We start from the raw sequence: 9,888 nt of genomic DNA on the forward strand, positions 1-9,888 counted from the left end.
TGAGCAGTTGTCATAACGAGTAAACTTAGAGCCACCACTGATATTTAAAATAATATTGAACCCACTCATAAAAAAACGAAATTAATAGATTTATGTTTTCTACTCGATCATATCCATGAAGAGCTAAATTTAGAGGATGCTAGTGATGAACACAAAGAAATTACATTCCGTGATGAGTATGACTCCGACATTGCTTCTGAAGAAGAAATTATAACTACATCCTCTATTTACTCATTCCCAACCCCCACCCCTACACCACTCCTAGCCCCATCCCTATCCTCACCACCATCCCCATCCCCATCCCAACCCACGCCCCTACACCACTCCTAGTCCCACCCCAACCCCCACCCCAATCCCCACCCACACCCTTACCCCTACCCTGACCCTGACTGCAGTGGGGATAATTTTGGTGGAGGCCCACACTCTCTTTACTATGTAGGAGTTGACGGACAGCAATTACTGCATTGAGCCTGTCGGGAACATAAGTTTTTTTTAAGATATTGATTGTAATCCTTTTATTATTATTTTTTTAATTGAATTGAAAACTAACTATTTGTTATTTTCAGGTTCTACCCCCAACACAGGTTATTCAGGTCATTAGGGATATCATCCAGGACAAGTACGACTCACAATAATTATCTTGGAAGGAGATCATGGTAGCAAATTGAGTTTTTTAGTTCCAGGAGTTTGCGGCATATATCGATCACATTAATCGTAAGTTATTTTTACATAGTTATCATTCTAACATAATTCATATAATTTTCCATAAATAATTCTCTCGGCGCCCTAAGCACGAAACACACATTCAGCGTAACTTCAAGCGCAAAGGCAGCGACTGCCTCTGGGACATGTTCAGTGATATTCAGAAATCTCGGCAGTGTCTCTTGCGGCTCGGAGAGGATGTTTTTTCCGCACTGCTCGAGACTTGAGATTCTCCATAATACAAAAAGAAAAGGGAGCAAGCGAAGCAAAACCAGCTCTAGCACCGCAGATTGATGAGAGTCTTCAAGCACTAGTGGGGTGCTCCCATAATGCAAGGGGGGCTGGTACAATTTTAATTCTACTTTAAATTTAACTGTAAATCAATCATATTTTCTAATTATTTCATTACAATGACAGATTGAAGAGTTGAGACGAGAGCCCTTCGTTGTTGATGTACACGAGTGCACCCATAGGAGGCAGTCAGACCAATCATGGATTGATAACAAATCCCGGGCGACTTGGGTAATTCACGTAGAAAACTTGTTTGATATCTATTCATGCTCTAACTACATATAACCAATTTATTGTAGGAGAAATTCCAACAGTGGAAGGGGAGCCAATCCTAAACGTTGGGTAGTATTACGATCTGAGATCGAAATCCGTCCTAATATGACTCGTGTAGAGAGGTTGCTAGAGGGAAGAAGAAGGGTCGAGTCTGTGGGCTTAGGTCTCGGGAATTTGCCTATGAAACTTACTCCTCAACCAGTGCATCCACAACATCTACTTCTACCGCACAGGAGGAGGAGGTTTCTAAGCGTATTGCTACATTCGCTGCCAAGATGGAGATCCACTTCTAGTAGATGAGGTTAGAGCTGGAGGCCAATATGGAGGTTATTTTGAAGTGAAGCTAGATGCATTTTGGCAGTGGCCAAAACAGTGGAGGAAGCAACCAGTAGATAAGGAGGACACTGATAATGAGGAGACTAAAGAGGATTAGCGGAGACTTTTTTCATTTTATTTGTATATTATTTTGTTAAACATTTGAGCAAATATTGTCCTATTGAATAGTTATGAACATGTGTAATTAAATGTATTTCTTTTATTTATATGTTATTTACTATTCGATTGCGATTTTAGTCTGTCAAATGTTTCGATTGGTTAAGCCATGTTGTGATTTTTATAATTTTTATATGTCGATTGCGACTGTGGAAATCATAACTATAAAGTAGAGATTTATTTTTCTAAAATGCTACAGGTTTCCAACAGTTTATCGTCGATCTTCTGATGATTTATCAAGTAATTTTAGCAAAAATAGACAGCATAAATCGTCAGGTATATTACTATCATGCTATCGACAAGGAATCGCTAGGTTAAAACCTACAGATAACTAACGATCGCCTTGTCAGTTAAAATAATAATGCACCCCGACGCACCCCACTCATGGGTCAATTAAAACATCAGAGGAGAAAATATGATTTTTCCAATTCAGACAACCTAAGATTGATTTAATTAGAAAGCACTCAGATGGGCTAAAGCATTTTGGACAGTTGAAAGTGGGGCTCTTTGATGGTAGACATTATGTTTCATCTTTGCAGAGAGAGGGAATACGATCTAATATTCTCCAAAAAAAAAAAAAAAAACAACTTAATATTAAGTATATGAAGGTTCTCAATTGGTCTCTTGATTTTGATTTACAATTCGAACCACCTATTGTTCCCATTTGCTTTAAGTTACCCTGCTTAAAGTTGCACCTTTTCAAAAATTAAATCTTGTTTTCAATTGAAGCTATGTTTGGCAAACCACTCAAACTTAACCTTCCCACATTCAACCTCACTAGACCTTCTTCTACTTGGGTCTTGGTTGAGAAAGATATCACTCAGCCTGTGGCTGAAGAGCTATGGATAGGTTCCACACATAATGGCTACCAAAAACAACTAATAATTGAGCAAAACCCATTACTGTAGCAAACCGTTTGGCCATCTTTTGGGCAAATGTTATGTCTCATAACTAAGAAATGTCTCATAAATAAGAAGAGCACAAACAACTAATGCTTTCCAGAATGAGGGAGAAGAGGGAATTGTTGAACCTAAGAATAGCACCATTAACATTGAGGTGCTTGAGGTGGTACCACATCATACCAATCAACCAAACATTATTATAGCTCCTCAAGTTATTGAACCAGACTCAGAGGACCAAAACTTTAGCACAGCTACTGAAATTAATTTGAAGGACAAAGTGATTGACTGATGGGAAGGAGAGCATCAATTAGCAAAATAAATCTTGGCTTTCATGGCTGAAAAAGGCATTCATGTCATCACATAATTCTTATTGATTATCATTCAAGTATATAGTTTACGTGTTTTTTTGCGGTTTATGCTATATGATCGAATGTCATGCAAATTATATTTTAATAGATAGTAGTTAGTTATTTGGATTGATACTATAAATGCATTCGCGAGTTCTCTCCTAGCATCTTACCGAATTATTTGGTGGATCCTCACCTCTTAAGTAGATCATTCGACATTAGGTATTATTTCTGTATTTTTTTTGGACCTAGAGTATGACACTCGGCTCAGATCTTTGAACAATTTCTTCTAGGTTTGGATTGTTATGATCCCATTTTTTGTAAGAAGTGCTGCTCATCCTATATCATCTCAAGTCAAAATTACCCTCGTTGATCCCCACTCCTAAATTACAGTCAACATGCTGACATTATTAAGCTTGCTATTCCTCATGCACAATGCATGTTTTCTTCTATATTTATTCCTTTGCATATTGATACTGCTTATTCTTATGTCAAAAGTGATTTGCCGAATGCACGCAATAACGCAAGAGCTGAAGCAGAGTGATGCATATCAGGTGAATGATATAGAGATTGGGCTTCGGACAACGTAAAATTCCGAAATCCATGTCAAAGAACCTTCCGAGACCTGTCCTTTCCTCGAAGGCCCAGACTTTACACTTAATTTCACCGAGAAGGTCTCCATCTGTTTCAGTCCTGAGAATTGCAGGCTTTCGGGTGTCACATTTACGTGAACTCCATTAGGCTCTTCAATCTCTAACCTGTATTTCGAGCTTGTTTCACCAACATTCGTCACCGTGCGACTAATCGTTTTTGACTCTCCTGTTTTAAGAGTCAACGCAATCGATGGGTAATTCAGCTCCTCAGCAATAATCTTCTTGATGTTCGAACAATCAGCAGTGTCTTTAATGACAGCCATTACTTGATCATTAGTGTATCCGAGACCACAAAGGTAAGGTATGTAATCCTGCCACTGCAGGTCATAAACAAGCCCAGGATCAGCGGCCTTTGATGGGTTAACATGGCCTGCCCCCATTGCAAAGAAGCTTGCATTGCCACCACCATTTTGATCCGTGATGGCATTTCCATGCCTGTCTCGAGCATAGGAAGTTGTCATGATTGCTGATTTGATTGCAGCAGGAGACCATTCAGGCTTAAGCTTTTTCAGCATGGCAGCGATTCCTGAGACATGAGGGGCGGCCATAGAGGTCCCGCTTGCAAAGTTGAAGGTTGAAGACGAATTGCCCTTCTTGTTAGGTCCTACTTCAGTTGGCCATGCAGCAAGGATGTTTACACCGGGAGCCACAACATCGGGTTTTAGTATTCCACCATTGTTGAGGCTCGGACCCCTGGAAGAGAATGAAGCAACTGCTGGAGTTGGGCGAGCCCCAAATTGAGTTCCTTTGAAGATAAGCGTTGCCGTAGGATTCGGGGTTGTGCGGATATAAGCCTGGATCTTCTGCCCATCGGCATGACTAACATGGGAGGCCGGAAGACTATGGGGATCGGCATTGGTGGTATAGCCATCAGGCAGCCTGTTCATAAGAATCATGGCTGCTCCACCTGCAGTTTTCACAGCCTTACTCCTCTCAAGATTCTCATATTCATCAGTCACGCAAAGTACAATCTTCCCTGAAACAACTGACCTTCTTAAAGAACCAGTTTGACAGTTGAGTGCTTCAGGCGGTCCCCTGTCTCCTGGAAACACCAAAGGCAGCATCAGTTTGGAATCGAACGTGTCCGGTTGGTATGAAGATTCTCCATCCATTTCCATCCCGTTGCCGAGCCTAACAGTAACTCTAATTCTCCTGTCGACAGTAGCTGCGCCGACGCTCAGACACCACGGCGCATCGTTGGACAAAATGCTCGGCACAGGTCCGAAGTTTCCCACGGCGCAACAGGGGAAAATGTTGTTTCTTATAGCTGAAAAGGAACCCTTTGCCACGCTGCTTTCATATAAAGGTTTGGGTTCTTGGCCGATGGACATGGAGAGGATGTCGACACCATCACTAATAGCCTGCTCAATGGCAGCCAGGAGGTCGCCTTCGACGCCATAGTTGTTGTAGTAGGCCTTGTAGATGGCCAGGTGAGCTCTTGGTGCCGTGCCAGAAGCGGTGCCATTGGCATTGCCCAGAACCTGAGCGCCGTGCACAAAGTTTCCAGCTGAAATGCTGGCTGTAACAGAGCCGTGCCCGCCTTTATCTACTGGCGATGGCTTCAGCTGGCCCTTGAAAGCCGTCGCTGCAATGAGCTTGTTGTTGCAGTTGGCTGGCGGCGGAAGATCGCAGCGGCCTCGCCACTTAATGGGATGGTCAGGCATGCTTTTACCATCGAATGAGGGATGAGTGGGGTGAATTCCCGTGTCGATTACGCCGATGATGATTCCTTCGCCATGGGAGGACTCTGGCCAGAGGCTACCCCAGTGCTTCAGGGCTAAGAAATCGGGGGTGTAGGTCGTAAATAGAAAGGTGGGTTTCTCTGAGTGGGCAAGGATGAAGCCATCCCTAGATCGCATCAGGACCAGTTCTTGGGGGGTGAGTTTGGCGGCGAACCCTGTAATGGCGCGATGATATGAGTGGATGATGCGGGGTTCGCCGGAGTCGAGGGTGGCGTTGGGCAGGAAGGATTTGTGCCATTCATGACAGCGTTCCGTTGTGAGCTTGGAGATGCTTGTTGGCTCTTGTACATGAACAATGTAGGTTTGAAGTTGGATTTCATTGGGGTTATGGTGGTCTGTGATGGCGATGGGACTCAGATTAGCTCGTGGAAGACAGTGAATGATAAACGGAAGGAAAATGAGAGCCAGGTGACAGACGATGGTTTGTGAGCTTCCTCGATCCATTGAGAGTGAAGTTCCCCGGAGAAGACGATGGATGAGGTAGAGTTTATGTTGAGAGTGAGGGCGGAATCCAAGAGAGAGTCGGGGAAGTCGTTTTAGTTTCTTTTTACATTTTTAACATTTTACTTCACTCTTTTAAGAATTAATAATAATTATTTTCTTATATGTTATTGATATGAAACATTTGAATAATAAAAGTATAAAAATCAAAGTTTAGTGTAAGAAACGTGAATATATAAAAATTATGGGATGTGTATGCAAATTCTCCAAAAATATAAAAATAATTATGAAATGTAGGCATGTAGGCTTGCCTTGAGATGCCTACGACTCATCCTAAAGAGAAAATATTACGTAGAGTTAGCTCCGACTCCATTGTTATATGACAATGCTTTAAATATTATTTTCTCGTCTAAATAGTGGTGAAGCCTGAAACCCGACCCATAAGATTTGCAAGGTAAAAGTTCTTGTAAAAAAACAATTTTAGGATATAAGATATCAATTTTATTTATGGACGCCGCCAAAGATGAAGAAAAAGAAAAAGAGAGCTTTAAGATTTATGCATCAATATTATCTTGTTGCCTGAACAGAAAAAAAGAAGAAAAATATTGAAGCTCGTCGTGGAGACGGAGGACAAGCACAATACTCTCTTCAAAGATTTGGAGGTCATCTTCCCTTGAGCATTCCTTTGTAAACTATTAATGCATGTTGTATAAGAATCATGTCATTATTATGTTAGTTATTCTTTAGTAAAACATGATTATAGATCATTTTTTTAATAAAACATGGTTTTTACATCATTCTACTTGAATTGACAATCATATTACAACCTTGTTTACTACATGGTTTGACATCATGGTTCTTTAGTAAAAGCTTTATAAATTTTTCATCTTAAATACAACATGGTTTGACATCATTTATTCATTAATACAACTATGTTGTACTATATATTATAATAAAAGTAAGGGCATTATGAATAATTTGTCTAAAATACAACATGATTTTAAATCATTTTTTTACAACTACAAACATGTTGCACTACATATTATGGTATATGTAAGGGCTTGGGAACATTTGGTTTATAATACAACATGATTTTTCATTATTTTTTCACGAGTACAACCATGTTGTACTACATATTATAATATATGTAAGGGCTTAAGAATGTTTGGTTTGTAGCACAACATTATTTACATCATTTTACACGAGTACAACCTTGTTGTACTATGTATTACAACATAGGTAAGAGTTTTATGAGCATTTTGTCTCGAATACAACATGATTTGACATCATTCTTTCATCAGTAAAACCATGTCCATATCTCATAGTTAAGGGCATTATGTACTTCGTATTTTATTGCAGGATATGTTATTTGGATATTTATTTCTTAAGTACATGTTTATATCTCATTTTCTTTTAACTACTTTCATGTCTTACTCAACGAAAGCACAGGTCTTGATGTAAGAAATTGAATGCAATGATGCAATTCATATAGATTTTGAACCACATACAGACAAACTCTTTTTCACAGTTGTTCACAATGAAAATGAGGCATATAACTTGTATTGCAACTATGCACATGATATGGATTTCAATGTTCGAATGGATTATACTAGTTCTTGGACAAATTTAAGGAATATTAAAACAAAATATTTTTTATGCTTGAAAGCTATTCAGAAGAGAGCACACAATCTAAATAGCACATTAAAGTTTAAGAATTTAGATGCTTAAATCACATCACATAGCATCCTTGCATATATTAGCACACCTAACATAAATAACAGAAATCTACATAGCATAGTGGGGCATCTTAATCTCTAAGTGGAGGAATTGTGGGTTATCACATAGCAATTGTACCTACGATCCATTTTTCCAGAGAACCCAGATCTTTAGATTGCAATTATATGTATAATTATATCTACCCAACATACTAATAGTTTTAGGATTACTTTCAACAACTATCTTTGGTTCAAGAAAGAGAAAACATCGCAAAGTCTACACAGATTCAACACTATGTTAGAGGCAACTTTCTTGGCAATGCCTCTAACACTTCATATATGAAAGTTAACCATGGCTAAGAGATCTACTCACCTTAGTGATCATGGTGGGCCACATCACCAATAGTTACAAGAATACCAACTAAGGAAATTCCCAACATACTACAAAATAATATTTTGGTCCATATAACTAAGTTATCTATTGGCTTTTTTTCTTTCATTCTCTTAGATTTTTGAATTTTCCGTCCCCTCTCCAAAGTTTCTTTAACTGCATAAAGATCCTCATCCAGTAGCCACAGTTGTGTGTGTTCACTTTGAATTTCTTCACCTTGCTATGACAATTTGTATTATCCTTCAAAACCAACTTCTTTTTCATGTTGTTGCTGTAAAAGACCTACATCATCAGGTAATAAGTTGGGATTAAAATCAATTCCACTGTCTAGAACTAATTCATTGGTGATAACATTAATCAAACTACCTTATTGTGGTTGCTCCAATCTTTTGTCCCCCATACCATGATGAAGGTTGTCCATATGCTCCATATTGTCTTCATTCCGGTGATTCTCTTTGTAAACTTTCAATTCAGGAAGTGTTATGAAGAAAATGACTATATTTAATGTAAAACTTGGGTGCACACTTCACTTTCGCCTTTTTCCAATAAACATTATTTTGTGTACAAATCTAGGCCTCCTCATGCATTGTTAGAATAATACCTCTCTCCACCATAACCTTAATGGCTTACCAATAAAGTGCACCACGTGAGTAAAGGACTTATTGATTAAAGAAGTGTAATCTTAATCTAGAAATGTGATTCAAATAGGAATGATTGGTGGTTCGATGGCTGAGTCAAAATTAAGAGTGCACTTCAAAAAATTCATCTGAGCATTTTCAATGTACCATTATTTGCTACAAAACAATATAGCATAGTCCTCTTCCCTCCTAAGTTTAATAATAATGTGTCTTTCATCCAGGGCCCCTATTTGACAATCTCACAACATTTGAGGTTTTTTAAAAAAATTCTAATAAGATTCTTTTTAGAATGACCACACATGAATTTCACAAGCAAAGCAAATCTCAAAGATTCCATCAATTTAATGGTTTAAGATTCACTGAAAATAAGTGCAGGATTGCCACTTTTTCTACTAGCTCTTTTAATAAAGCCCTCATCAGTATCCACCTCATAAGCTTCATGAAAATGCTTTGGAAAAATCAAAGATGTAGTGCAAATGCCTTAAGACTCTTCAACACCTCTACGAATGTGGGAGTAGTCATTTCAGGTACATGTAAAAGTTCCTTCTCGAATAACAAACCAATGCAATAGTAACTTCACCAATGGAACAGTAACCAACCACGACAATAAAAAAAAAATAAAAAAAAAGAAAAAAAAAGAAAAAAAACACTTTAGACCAACTAAAACAAGATCAAAGCCGAAATAGAGAGGATCCAACCAGCAGAGGAAAACCAAAATACCGAGAAAAGAAGCAATTACTGAATTAAAGGATTCAAACACTAAGCAGGGAGGGAAATGTGCTACAGCTTTTTGCTCCATTTTCTTACATTTGTATTTATTTATGTATGTATATGTATACATAAATATATGTATATTTATATGTGTACATACAAACATATATACACATATGTGTTGATCTAAATGATCTACATAACATAGGTTTGATGGATACATTTCTAACATTGGTGCCACATGCGTAAGGAAGTTGTGAGGTTCTTGTAATGACATTACTTGATAATAAGAAAGAAAGATGGGACACCAGAAAAGTGTATGATACCAGTTAAAGAAAATTATATATAGTAACAACATGAATCATAATTTACCATATGATTTAAAATAATACATAAAACTAGGCCACAACAATAATCATATAGTCTACTACAGTCAAGCCCTCATTATCCCTAAAATACAAAAAAAAAAAATAGTAACAATATAAATGACATGTTAATATGCATCACTTATAAAAGCATAACTAAAACATTCAATCTAAAATATCTCAACATTTAAATAAACAAAAAATCACCATTAAGTATATATATAT

At 38.0% G+C, this 9,888-nt stretch overlaps 1 protein-coding gene and 1 long non-coding RNA gene across 2 annotated transcripts; one reads left to right on the top strand and one right to left on the bottom strand.

Annotated features, from left to right (window-relative positions):
• The first annotated feature begins 727 nt into the window (after window positions 1-727).
• On the top strand, window positions 728-1,742 carry LOC110031397. The gene is made up of 3 exons (XR_002294732.1): window positions 728-1,046; window positions 1,120-1,224; window positions 1,293-1,742. It is a non-coding gene; the product is annotated as an uncharacterized LOC110031397 (long non-coding RNA).
• Window positions 1,743-3,076: 1,334 nt separating this feature from the next.
• On the bottom strand, window positions 3,077-5,925 carry LOC110031401 (subtilisin-like protease SBT1.5). Its single transcript, XM_020734578.1, has one exon. It carries the CDS (start codon window positions 5,844-5,846, stop codon window positions 3,558-3,560), a length of 2,289 nt encoding a protein of 762 aa, XP_020590237.1. The 5' UTR covers window positions 5,847-5,925; the 3' UTR covers window positions 3,077-3,557.
• Window positions 5,926-9,888: the final 3,963 nt, after the last annotated feature.

The sequence above is a fragment of the Phalaenopsis equestris genome, unplaced genomic scaffold, assembly GCF_001263595.1.
Source record: "Phalaenopsis equestris unplaced genomic scaffold, ASM126359v1 Scaffold000804, whole genome shotgun sequence".
Lineage (NCBI taxonomy): Eukaryota > Viridiplantae > Streptophyta > Magnoliopsida > Asparagales > Orchidaceae > Phalaenopsis > Phalaenopsis equestris.